The sequence below is a fragment of the Gopherus flavomarginatus genome, chromosome 9, assembly GCF_025201925.1.
Source record: "Gopherus flavomarginatus isolate rGopFla2 chromosome 9, rGopFla2.mat.asm, whole genome shotgun sequence".
Taxonomy (NCBI): domain Eukaryota; kingdom Metazoa; phylum Chordata; order Testudines; family Testudinidae; genus Gopherus; species Gopherus flavomarginatus.
The window spans coordinates 12,668,149-12,681,652 of NC_066625.1; the positions used below are offsets into that span (position 1 = coordinate 12,668,149).

The 13,504-nt window shown below is 50.3% G+C and overlaps 1 protein-coding gene across 1 annotated transcript in view; it reads left to right on the forward strand.

The window, feature by feature from the left end:
* The first annotated feature begins 7,638 nt into the window (after positions 1–7,638).
* The window catches only part of MICALL2 (MICAL like 2), a 47,899-nt gene continuing 42,033 nt past the window's right edge, over positions 7,639–13,504 (forward strand). The window contains 1 exon segment of the mRNA XM_050966307.1: positions 7,639–8,040. Within this exon segment, the coding sequence (XP_050822264.1) occupies positions 7,898–8,040 (143 nt within the window). The 5' untranslated portion in view covers positions 7,639–7,897.

The following is a 13,504-nucleotide window of genomic DNA, read 5'->3' on the forward strand; positions in this document are numbered from 1 at the left end:
AGACTAATGATAAAATCAGGAGAGTAGGCAATCCTGGGATAAAGTGTATGGAAACTGAGATGAGTTTAAGAAGTGACAGCAGACAGTAGTGCCTGGAGCTGATGTCAGTAGCGGTGGGGTACAGTCAGGGTATGCTTGGCACATGCTCGCCAGATCATGCTGTTATTTAGAACTAAGTAGGTGATGAGTTAAAAGTGCAGCATTTTTGGTCAATAGTGACAGCAGATATATAGCTTTGTGCTTGTGACTGGCTGCTGCTGCTGCTGATCAGCCAGTCAGCAATGTTTCCAAGTCCTCCAAACTGTTTGTGGGCATGTGTTAGGAAAGAATCTCGGCAGGTGTTTATTGTGCTTGTGGAATGAACTCCATTGCATTTGAGAGGTTAGGCACCACTGGACTTTCATAGCAGGGGCAAATGAAATTTACAGAGGCCTGGCATCAAATCCAGGAAAATGGAACTTAGACTGAAAGAGCATGTCATAAACAGATAGCTAAGGGTTAATGTCTCTTTCACCTGAAGCACCTGACCAGAGGACCAATCAGGAAACCAGATTTTTTCAACTTTGGGTGGAGGGAATTTTGTGTCTGAGGTCTTTGTTGTCTGTCTGCCTGCTTTCTCTGAGCTTTGGAGAAGTAGTTTCTGCTTTCTAGTCTTCTGTTTCTAAGTGTAAGGACAAAGAGATCAGATAGTAAGTTATATGGTTTCTTTTCTTTGGTATTTGCATGAATATAAGTGCTGGAGTGCTTTGATTTGTATTCTTTTTGAATAAGGCTGTTTATTCATATTTCTTCTAAGCAATTGACCCTGTATTTTGTCACCTTAATACAGAGAGACCATTTGTATGTATTTTCTTTCTTTTTATATAAAGCTTTCTTTTAAGACCTGCTGGAGTTTTTCTTTACTTCAGGGAAATTGAGTCTGTACTCACCAGGGAATTGGTGGGAGGAAGAAATCAGGGGGAGATCTGTGTGTGTTGGATTTGCTAGCCTGATTTTGCATTTCCTCTGGGTGAAGAGGAAAGTGCTTTTAGTTTCCAGGACTGGAAACGGAGAGGGGGAGTCACTCTGTTTGGATTCACAGAGCTTGTGTCTGTGTATCTCTCCAGGAGCACCTGGAGGGGGGAAGGGAAAAAGGATTATTTCCCTTTGTTGTGAGACTCAAGGGATTTGGGTCTTGGGGTCCCCAGGGAAGGTTTTCCAGGGGGACCAGAGTGCCCCAAAACACTCTAATTTTTTGGGTGGTGGCAGCAAGTACCAGGTCCAAGCTGGTAACTAAGCTTGGAGGTTTTCATGCTAACCCCCATATTTTGGACGCTAAGGTCCAAATCTGGGACTAAAGTTATGATAGAGCACACGGAGAAAACTAAGACCCAGAGCAAAGTAGTTGTTGCTTGTAGTTTGAAATGTTACACAATATTATCGAGTCGTTAGTAATAATATGGTATGAGTTTACTATCTCTCATATGTCATTACCATCATCTTTACCATGTAATGGGAACCAAATGCCTGCAGTGTACCAATGAGCGTCTCCAACCTAAATTTTGCTCAGTGTACACAGCCTAGAACCAACTACCAAGGGAAGTGGTGGATTTTCCATCTCTTGAAATCTTCAGCTCAGGACTGAAAGACTTTGCAGAAGATTATATGCTTTAGTCAAACACAAATTATTGGGTTCAGCACTGGGGTAACTGGGTGAGATTTAAGGGCCTGTGTGATAGAGAAGATTAGACCAGGTGATGAAGGGCATGTCTACACTGCAGTTAAACACCTGCAGCTGACCTGTGCCAGTTGACTTGGGCTGTGGAACTATATAATTGCAGGGTAGATGTTTTGGCTTGACTGGCCCTGGGGTCGCAGGGCTAAATTCAGAGCCACTATCATTTTCACATTCCCAATGCTGAAGTAGTTGTACAGCAAACATTGTGGAGGAATGCTTATCTCCACAAAACCCTGTTTTCACTGTATTAAAAAAAAGAAATCCCACAAGTGATTTTTTTAAAATTTGTCGCCTCCCTCCTCCTCATTTTGGCAGAAACTACACTTCCCAAACTCCCTGAAGAGGACTGAGTATGATGCCCTAATGTCCATGGTAATGAGACCATTGCCTTTTGCAGATTTGCAAGAAAATGGAGGTTAAGAATTGGTTTGGCTAATCTAGATTTGATTGGGCCAGAATTCTCTGCCATGGAAGTTTCTGTTAACATTTGCCCAGAAACTGCACCTTCGTTTGCCACACACCTGTCCAAGGGGGTGAAACAATTCTGGTTTTATGCCACATTTCTTCTGACTGACCTCATCCAGGGCTGATTCATTTCTAGCGTAACCTGAGAAGAAACAGATGTTTGCCTTCTGCTCCTTTGCTGAAGCCACACAGCACTAGAAAGCTGGCTCAGAGGGTGCAATATTTCCTATCAGCACCAACTTTCTATTGATTGTTTTAGCTGTAGAGCAACATATGCTAAGGCCTTATTACAAGGGATTCCTGTAAATGGCACACAGGATTAATAATGTATTTATAACACAACTTTGTTTTAGTATAAAATGATCTATAAACGTGTAATAAATGTTTTATAATGGTTTTGTAGCCTGTTATAAATGATAAATGGGAGACTATAGATGCCACATCAAATATTGATACTGCATTGTGTTCATCTTTGTGCTGTTACTGTTCAGGAAGCCATTAATAATAAAGTGAATGGAGATATAAAAGTTGCTGACATGCCCAGCAAGCCATTTATAATGAAATGTATAATCCTTCCCATAAAGTAAATACATTGGCTGGTGATTGTTGATGAAATGGAAACACCCTGTGAATTATTTGTAAGGTATTTATATATTAATGTATATTATCCATATCATGTCATAGGAATGCCATTAATATATTATATTGGACGTATTAATTCTTTATACCTAATTTCTAGGCAGCTCTTAGAAGAAAGCATTATTTTGTGTCCTTCACTGCTTCGTCAACTATACAAATACATTTCTTGTGAGTTCCTTGCTTTTCCAGGTGTTTCTTTTAAGTTGATAATGTTAATTGATGCTAACGGTCACGATTCCTTCCTTCTGCCTACCCTTGGTGTAACACACTGAGGCAGAGGCTCGCCTGAAGATGTGCCCTCCTGCATCTGACCAAGGCCCAGATTCACAAAGAGACTTAGATATTGCAAGGTCGAGCAGTGTGGTGCCTAACTATTACACACGTAGAAAATCGCAGGACCACCATGGTGCTCCTAAAAACCTGAATTAGGTGCCTAGGCATCTCTACAATGAAGTAGGAGAGGTAGGTGCCTAAGAATGTGCTCCACCAAAGCCAGCATGCCAACAAGAGAGGCCAAGGCAGTGGAATGTACTAAGCCCTGTCCTCTCACCTAGGCGCCTATGTCTGGACTGCGGGGCAGTACCTTTCTCTGACTGAAGATCTACAAACAGGAACTGGTCTGTTGGAGTCAAGCTCCTAAGGCATTTCATGTGGGAATGATTCAGGCACCTGCCTCATGTCACACAAAATGGACGAAGTAGGAAGTGGTAGTTATAACTTTTAGCCCATTGGTTATAGAGCACGTTCCTGGGATTTGAGAGACCTGGATTCAATTCCCCCCTTAGCCAGAGGAGGAGAGAGGATTGGAACACTGATCTCCCCTGTCTCAGGATGGTGCTCTAACCACAGAGCCAGGGGATATTCTAATGAAGGAGGGTCCCCCAGTCTCATATATCCATGGGGAACAACTTCAACAGAAGAAAGAGTGACTGGAGCAGGGGGACCAGACCAGATCCAGGATTGCCCACCTTCCAGGTGTGTCCCCCAACCATTGGGCTGTAGAGCCATTCTCTCTCTGGCCCACTATTTATCTTCAAGGGAAGAGGCATTGAGAGAGTGGCTCTGTAGTCCAGTGGTTGGGGCTAACAGTTATAGGGTGGCACCACCACTTCTTCCTCCTCTGACCAGCATTTGAATGGGACCCAATCAGGTACGTGGCCCCTGAGCACATCCAGCCAATTGGGTCCCACATGGGACATAGGCAGGCAAATGCTTGTTTTCCCTCAGTTTGTGAATCACTCTGAGGCTGAAGCAGGAGTTAGGCATCTGGATGCCTAGAGCGAAGCAGTAGTGTGCGTGCCCAAAAGCAGAAACATAGGCAGCTAGGGAGCTTTTACCCTGAAAACTTAGGTGCCAAGAGCATTTAGACACTGATGGGGATGAAGGGAGTTTTGTGGATAACAGTGGAGCCAAAACAGGGACTTTGGGATCTCAGTACCTTTGCGGAAGGAGGTTCAAGTCACTAACTGCTGACTGAGTGTAAAAAATGGCCTAAATTCAGATGCAACGATCCCTTGTCAAATTCTCTTTCAGGCACTAGCCTTTGTGTTCTGGATCCAAGATTCCTGGGAGTTGCTTCCTCCAGCAGCTCCTTCCCTTCTGTGCTCTGATTTGCTGTCAGCTGCACTTGTGTGAAGCTGTGTCTGGGAAGCAGCAAACCCACTCTGTCCCCACACCCTCCTTTCATTCGAGCTCCCTATGCCTGATCTAGGCTCCGTGTTAGCAGAGAAGGCTCTGCTCATTCAGTTGTGGGGAAGCATGAGAGAGACATACAATGTTCCTCAATATGGGGTTGCAGGTCCTGTCTTGCATATACCTCATTCTCCATTTGGATGGCTGGTTTGAGACCTCCAGGCCCAATTTGCTGAGCCTTGTGTACTCATTTATTTACACCAGTGCAAAGGAGATACAAGTCACTTTACATCCACTCTGCACTGGGGGAAAGGACAACACAAAGGGCAGGGTAACAATGAATGGACTGTAGAGCTGTTTATCATGGCATGTTTTTACAGCATTCTATCTGCTCCCCCACACCTATTCTAGACTCTGCCCCCTAAATCCAATTGTATTATGCAGTAGAAGTAGCTTCCCAGCTCTAATGTATATTGCTTCTGTTTGCTACATCCTCTTCCTTAAATTTCCTGCCCTGATCCTTCATCACCCAGTGCCACCAGCAGCTTCCATTTTACTAGAGTTTTGCAGGATGAATACAAACAGAGAGCAAGGACGTGCAGGTAGTGTTTGGAAGAGAATGTTTGTTCTTCAACTAGAAATGCAGGCTGCCTCTGCCTGCTGAACTAGCAACACCACCCTGGTAACTCAGCAAATATGTACGTGAATTTCAGAGTGCTAAGGCAATGATACACTTACACCCTAGAGATGGGCTGGAGAGAAATTAAGTTTGAGCCAAACATTTCCAAAGGGAGGAAGTGTTCAAGTTTACAGCTTTGGTTGAGGCTCCTTTCTGAGGCACACCAGTCAGGTTTCTGCAGTGGGCCTGCTCAGGGTGTGCATGCTTACATAGAACTGTGACATGCCTTTTCATTAGAAACATGCATGGGCTGAACAGGTCTCAGTCTGCTAAAAAATCAGGGGGATATATAAATGTATGGGCAGATGGGTTATTGTATCAACGGGGCAGATGAGGAAAATGGCTTCAAGATATTTCTTCACTTAGCCAACTTGTCTTGACACCTAACATTGTCATCCAAACAGACAAGGATTCAATTATGGCAAACGAGTAGATAATGACCCTGTAGCCCAAGTGCTCCAGCGATCTGTCACCTACTACTTGGTGCTGCACAGTATATGGCACTGCCTTCATCAACTCTGCCCCAGAGTTGGAGACAGGATAATCAAGTGGGGCTACTTCACTGTCCCAAATGCCTGTGGCAGAAAGCTTCAGAATATGGTGCATCTCCTAAGATGCCAGCTGCTTGAGCACCAATTTTCTGGCAATCACATGTGCAGGGAGGTGGTGGGAAGCAGCATGAGGACAGGACAAGGAGAAGACTCAGCTAATGATTCTGAACCATCATCTGAATGGTTCCCCACAATTGCCCCTAGCAGCTTTGCAGCAGAGATGTCCTCTGCACTCACACATGATGGGAGAGCAGAGGGATACATGGGTGGAAATCTGCTGAGTCCTATTAACTCTGCCCCAGAGGATGGTTCTACACTTGACCCAAACCAGGATAGAAAAAGCCCAGCTCAAGGGGTGTGCTAGCTCCAGGATTGGCTAGGGAGACCAGACAGCAAGTGTGAAAAATCAGGATTGAGTGGGTGGTAATAGGAACCTATATAAGAAAAAGACCCAAAAATCAGGACTGTCCCTATAAATCAGGACATCTGGGATCTCCCTAGGATGGGCTGAGCTATCTCCCTGATCTTTCCACACCCAGGGTTATGAGCCAGAGGAAAGCACCTTCCCCAGGCTAGGTCGATTCATTCACTGGCTCCCCAGGGGCTGGTTCTGCAGCTCCATAGTCTCCACTTAGCTTGGGCCAGGGCCCGCACCCAGCGCTCTCTGGGTGTCCCCCAAGGCAGCGACGGAGCAGAGCCCGAGCCCCTGGGCAGCACTCCCGCCCCCAGCGGGGCTTGGCCTGCACAGACGGAAGAAGGTTTCTTGGGGCCCTGGGCCAGAGCAAGTGAGGACCGTGGGGGACCCTTCCCCACCCTTCCCACTTGCGGTCCTGCCCCCGTTCAGCTCCTTTCAGACTCTTACTGGTGCACTACCCTGTCTGCACCCCCCGCCCGCCGCAGCTACTTCTGCCGGGGGCCAGGGCCAGGGCCAGGACGCTGCGGCTGCGGCTCCTCCCGCCCCGCCCGCAAGGCGCTTCTGCTGCAGAGCGGGGTCGGGGAGGTGGCCGCTTCTGCCGGGCACAGGGTCTGGGGCGCTGGGCTGCAGCTTCCCCCCGCCCGGCTACGTGCCCCGGACCCTGCTCACCCGCGCCGGGGCGGAGCATGGCCGCGGCTGCTCCCTGCCCCAGGGAAGGGGCGTCTCTCCCGGTGGGGGGCGCCCGGCTCCCTGATCCCTCCCCCGCGCTCTCCCGCCTCCTCCCCCCAGATCCGGCCGCGGCGCGGCTCCTGCCCGCACACCCAGCAGGCTGCAGCCGGGACTCGCTGGCGGGGGAGGGCAGCGAGCCGCGGGCACCGGAGCCGGGCTGCAGGACAAGCTGCGCCTTGGGCGGCGAGCGGGAGTCGGCGGCGGCGGCTCCCCGCGTCTGGGGCTGGGAGTCGGGACGCTCCTGACACCCTCTGGGGCTGCGGCGGGCTCCCTCTGTTAGGCACAGCCGGGCTGGGGCCAGCTTCGTCGGCACCCACCAGCAGTGACCAGCGTAAGTGTGTGTGTGTGTGTGTGGTTTGCACCAGCATCGCCTGCACCCCTCTCCAGCAGGGAGCGGGGGGTCTTGCACCAGCATCGCCTGCACCCCTCTCCAGCAGGGACCGGGAGGTCTTGCACCAGCATCGCCTGCACCCCTCTCCAGCAGGCACCGGGGGGTCTTGCACCAGCATCGCCTGCACCCCTCTCCAGCAGGCACCGGGGGGTCTTGCACCAGCATCGCCTGCACCCCTCTCCAGCAGTGACCGGGGAGGTCTTGCACTAGCATCGCCTGCAGCCCCCAGCAGTGACCGGGGAGGTCTTGCACTAGCATCGCCTGCAGCCCCCAGCAGTGACCGGGGAGGTCTTGCACTAGCATCGCCTGCACCCCCCTCCAGCAGTGACCGGGGGGGTCTTGCACCAGCATCGCTTGCAGCCCCCACCCAGCAGTGACGGGGGAGGGGCAGGAACTGGCCTTGTCCACACACCCCCAGCATCGCCAGCGGTGGCTGCAGCATTCCTTTTCTTGCCTGCAGAAGCAGCCAGGCAGGTTGGTAGCAAAAGCACTTTGCAGCGGGTGGAGGATCTGGGTCTATAACGGAACCAAGCTGGTGGAGTTTGGGACTCTTCAGTTCCTGGCATTGCCAAGTGCCGCTCTGGATGTCAGATTTTCCACTGGGAGCATCGCTGCAGGGATCTGCCTCGCCTCTCCTGTACCTGCCTAGCCCCTGTTTCTGACTGCCCCCCTACCCAGAATGGCAGCCATCAAAAACTTGCAGCTGTGGTGCAAGCAGCAGTGTGAAGGCTACCGGGATGTGAGCATCACCAACATGACCACCTCTTTCCGGGACGGCCTGGCATTCTGTGCCATCCTTCATCGGCACAAACCAGACCTCATGTGAGTAACAGGGAGCTTCGGGTGCTCCTGCTCCTGGGTGTTGGTTCCTTCTAGTATCTTGCATTATGAGTTCTCCTGTATTAGATCCAAACTCTGTCTCCCATGTAAATCTGGTGGCCTCTCACTTGTAAATTATTTAGGCCAGAAACACTGAGGAGTCATGAAACTGAGGTTATAGAAATTGTTGCTTATCTTAAAGCAACTAAGAGTCATTTAAAACTTGACTGGAAAAAAAGCCCCACAGAAAATCCTGGCAGGAGCATGCACTGAATGACTTAATAGCGGCTTCAGGCTTCCCAAGCACAATTATGTTTCTCAACACTCAGTACTGGATCTCTTTTCTGTAACACAGGGGGTTTGGTTGGCTGGATGTTGGACAGGGAGCTGCAGGGATGTATTTCTGTGCTAGGTATCATGGCCTTTCACGCAGAACTTCAGTGCATAGTACCCACCTGAGTGCCACCTGGGCTGTTGGAAGAAATCAGGCTGTGAGTTAATTCTCTGTCCTGCTCTATTGCACGGGGGCAAGGGAGACTGGGTTGGCATGTGAGTCTGGGTCCCGAGGACCATGGCAATGGGGGAAGAGTCAGAGTGTAGTGTCCCAAACCATTAACTGTGTCTCAGGCTGCCCTTTGAGCATTGTGGCCTTTACAGGGTGGGAGCGCTGTCCTGCGTGCCATCTCTTTCAGCTCCTTGAGGTGCTCTCTGGTGCAAGATACTATTTTAGCTCAGTCCAGGTGTGTGATTAAACTAAATGCCAAGTTTTGCCTAGCGCGGGGAGTTGCAGTGTCCAGTTAATGGCAGCGCCTGGTCTTGTCCAGTTGGGCCTGCTGCCTGTGTGGCTGGGGCCTTGCTGCACTGGAGTGATAGAATGCTTAAGCGGTGCACCCTGTTGGTCCCAGGCTAAGAGGGAGACAAGGTGAGGGAGACCGGCTTTCGAGCTTACACAGCTTGTCTTCAGATGTGAAGCTGGTCTCTCGCCCCAACAGAAGTTGGTCCAATAAAAGATACCACCTCCGCCACCTTGTCTGTCTACAATGCTCAAGTGTAATGGATGGCACTGGGGCTCCCCTCCCAGATGGTGTCCTGCTTTGGCAGTCCTTTCACTGAATTAGTGGTGCTGTCCTGCAAGCAGAAAACTTCCAAGCCAATGGCTTGTTTCTCCCCATTCACACTCCTTTCTTCTCCTCTGCCAGTGGTGATAGGTTGGGGCTGAGCTGTAAACAGTTGAAACAGATCCCTTCTGTTGCTAAACAAGTTCAAACACCAGTTGGGAAATGCTTCTTTCTTTGCAGTGAATGTTTGTTTAGGCTCCACTTTCCATGCTGTGCCAAATGGCAATTTCATCAATTATTAGCTGGCCAATAAATGCTCGTTAAATAAAACAACAACAACAACAAAAAACCCAGGAATTTCCAGGCAGGATTCCATGCTTGGGAGCTTAAAGTAGCCAGCTGGACGAAAACTACTCCTTCCATTGATGGCCTCTTCACCCTCCCCCGTCCCACTGCCTCTTCCACGCAAACAGACAGAGTGGCTGCTTTCAGAAGAGCTCTTTATCAACCCCCAGACAGCGCTCAGGAGCTGCCTGCTTGTCACCAGTTGCTTGTTTGCCGATTTTAGAGCCCAGGCCTGTGAGGAAATGGGAGCCCTCAACTCTTAGTAACCTCATTATGCACCAAGGGCATCTCCAGGAGGCCAGGCCCTGCGGCTGGTGGGGTCTGACTCACCAGCTGCATTCTGCAAGGACGTGCTGAATGCTGCCCCTGAAGTTGCGTTCTGGGTTCTTTTCCCTGTGTAACTTTAGCTTGACGGCTAGTAGCACAAGAAGTGTGAGAACAGAGCAAGGGGGCGGGGAGAGAATTTCTCTGTCCCGTTGATTGGAGTACTTGGGTCCCCCCTGGTAGGATGTGTCAGTCTGGCAAGGAATTAGGTTGTCTCTTCTATTTTGGGGCTCTTCTCCAATTCCTTGGACTGTGCCCTCCTGCCTAGGCTGTCCTGTGTGGTGTGTTCAGTGTTTTGTGGGGCAGCCTCTCTTACAGGTGTCTCTCTTCTTGCTCAAACCTAAGGCAGTGGCTGTCCGTCCCCTCTCGCCTCTCTCCTGTGGCCTGTGGGTTTCCGTGAACTTTGCTTCTGGGATTTAAAGAGGCTGCTACCCGCGAAAGAATGGCTCGTTTGATCGGCAGGGGCAGCCACCCAGTCCAGGGCGGTCTTTCTGAAACTAGTTTCTCCTCCCTTATTTGATCAGGTGCCATTGCTTTCCTTTGCTCTGTTTGCTTCTTGCCACGTCACCGTGTTTACTGCCTTGGAGGTTCTCTGCAGGACTCAAAATGTTCCCCTGCCTGCCTTTAACCCAGAGTCAGTAACACGGTAAATGCCTGGGGCAGCGTGTTATGTGACTTCCGGACACTCAGAAAGTACCTGGCCTTGTATCAAATGTGTGTCACACTGTATCAGACATGGACGCGTGGGCAGGGGCTTGGCTACCTGAGCTCCAGGGAAATGTCCCTGCTGGCCAGTAGAGTGGGTGGGTATAATGCTTAGGCCGCATGTCTAGAGCAGGGGATAGACACACTTTAAATAAATCTTTCTCTTCACTAGAGCTGCAAACACCTGTGATTTCTCCCTGTTTTTTTTGTTGTTGAATTCTGCCCCAGATCATTTCAGGTGCAGCCATGCTCAGACAAGCGCAAGTGAAATTATGACAAGCCTTTGGGTCTGGTTGCCTTGTTCATATTAACAATAGTAGAGTCGCACAACAAAGCAGCTAGTGTACAATTGGCAGGTTGAGGTGCTGCTGGGTGGAGATGATACCTTTACGTGCTTGCTGTTGGAAGTTGCAGGAGGCCATGGGAAGCTGCAGTAGCTTGGATCTTCTTTTAAATTCATGCGAATCTGTGAGCTCGGGGCTCTTGCAACAGAGCTGATTCGTGTCTATAAATCACGGATTGAGTGTTGATCTGTAAATCTGCAGGGATTATTTTGCAACACGTTTTCTTCTCTTGGTTTATGCAGATGACATCTTAGCCCTGGAGATACGCTATGGAGAGGGGGGATCTTGCTCTGGGAGGCATGGGGAGTGGCAGGAGACTTCAGGCAGTCAGCAAACCACAATGTTGTTAAAGGTTTTCTATTCTGGGGTTTGCAGTCCATAGGTCAGGGGGGAGGCTGGTATAATGTCTTTTCCCCTCTTCCTTTTTTCTGGCCAGAAAACACGCGAAGGGAAGGATAACTTCCAAATTTAGCTGAGGTCAGACAGCCGTGGCAAGAGGTTCTGTGCTTTCTGTGCACAGAGCAGCCTACATACAACTAGAACTGCATTCCCCACATGCTCTAGGAGGCTAGGGCACATTGGACTCTGTTAGGGAAGAAGCCTAGGACTGAAAGAATTTGGAATTAAATTCCCCTTTCACTCCAATAGATTACAATTTCTTAACGTCCCGCATACATAGTGCATACCCCGCTCCAGGCAGGTTTGTGTCCATGGTGAGTGGGGAACGAATACAGAGCATTAATTTATTCTCCTCAGAAGAAGGTGAAGCTTCCCAGCTGGGGGATTTGAGATGTGAACTCTGCGGTGTTCTCACCTTGGCATCAGCTTGAGGGGTATGATGTTGCTAGCCCTGTTAGTGGGTTTGAGTCTGGAAAAGCAGAGAAACTCTGCTCTGTCGTTCGCGCTCTCTGGTATTAATTCCAGATGTTTTAGGGACGTTTTCGTGGAAAGGTTTTGATTAAGCTCTGTCTTCTTTCTTTCCCTCTTCCCCGCTGCCCATGGGTGATATTCTTTCCTAGGTTGCTGTCTGGTAATAGGTCAGCATATAGGAATTTAGAGGGGGTATGAAATCCCCTGGCAGGCTGGATAGAGTTGGATAGCTGGTGAGCTGTGAACAGTAGCTGTCTGCTCTTATTCTCCGGGAGACCTTAGTATGGTCGTTACCAGCTAGCTGGAATGAGAGCAGCCAGGCAAGATTGCTCTGTAGGGGACAGCAAGTCTTAGGCCTTGGCTACACTACAGAGTTGCAGCGCTGGTGAGGGAGTTACAGCGCTGCAACTTAGGATGTGTACACACTTGCACAGCACGGCCAGCGCTGCAACTCCCTGGTTGCAGCGCTGGCTGTACACCCGGTCGAGCCTCGGGTGTAGAGGATCCAGCGCTGGTGATCCAGCGCTGGTCAGCAAGTGTAGACACCCACCAGCGTTTTTATTGACCTCCGTGGCATAAGCAGGTATCCCAGCATACCTTAGAAGCCTCTCTGGTAATCATGCAAACTCCACTGCCCTGGGCTCACCTGACCCCTCCTTTAAATGCCCCAGGAATTTTAAAAATCCCCTTCCTGTTTGCTCAGCCAGGTGTGGAGTGCAATTAATCAGTCAATCACTCAGCGACCATGCCTCCACGCACCAAACGAGCCCCAGCATGGACCAATGCAGAGCTGCAGGACCTCATAAGTGTTTGGGGAGAGGAGGCTGTGCAAGCATAGCTGCGCTCCAGAAGGAGAAATTTTGATACCTATGGGCAGATATCGCAGTCCTTGATGAGAAGGGGCCATGAACGGGACGCGTTGCAGTGCAGGGTCAAAATTAAAGAGCTGAGGAGTGCTTACTGCAAAGCTCGTGAGGGAAATCGCCGCTCAGGAGCTGCCCCCACGACCTGCCGTTTTTACCAGGAGCTGGATGCCATACTTGGGTGTGACCCCACTGCCAATCCTAGGAGCACGATGGAGAGTTCAGAGCAGGGAGAAGTGGGGGAGGTTGTAGAGGACGGCGACAGTGAGGCTACTGGCGTGGAGGGAGACACCCCGGAGTCCCAGTACACATGCAGCCAGGAGCTCTTCTCAAGCCTGGAGAAGGCTAGCCAGTCGCAGCAGCAGGAAGTTGATGGTGAGGAAGAAACTGAGGATCGTGCTCGGGGTAAGTAGATTTTTATGTTTTGGGAGAGGAGGGTTTTGGTTATGGCTGCCTGCATGCATGCCTAAACGTGGAATAGCCCATTGATTTGCTCTATCATGTCTCTGTAATCTGCCTCGGTAATCTCTTGAAAAGTTGCATCAAGAGCGTTTGCAATTTGCTTTCTCAAGTTGATCGGGAGAGCCACCGTGGTCCCTGTCCCGGTCAGGCTAACTCGTCTGATCCACTGTGCAGCGAGGGGTGGGGGGACCATGGCTGCACACAGGCAAGCTGCATAGGGGCCAGGGCGGTATCCACATTCCTGTAGAAGACCCTCCCTCTCTTCCCAGGTAACACGCAGCAGTGATATGTCTGGGAGTAGGAAACCCTGTTGAGAATTTAGGGATACTTGAGTGCAGGGCGCCAGGTTCGCGTTTCCCCAGCCCATGGCACTCTGTTGTTAACCCTCCCCCCTCCCAGCACGTATCCAGCCACGCGGTGTGCTCCGGTGTTATGCACCCCCCCTTCCAAGCAGGCATCCAGCACCGCGGTGCGCTCCGGTGTTCCCCACCCCCCC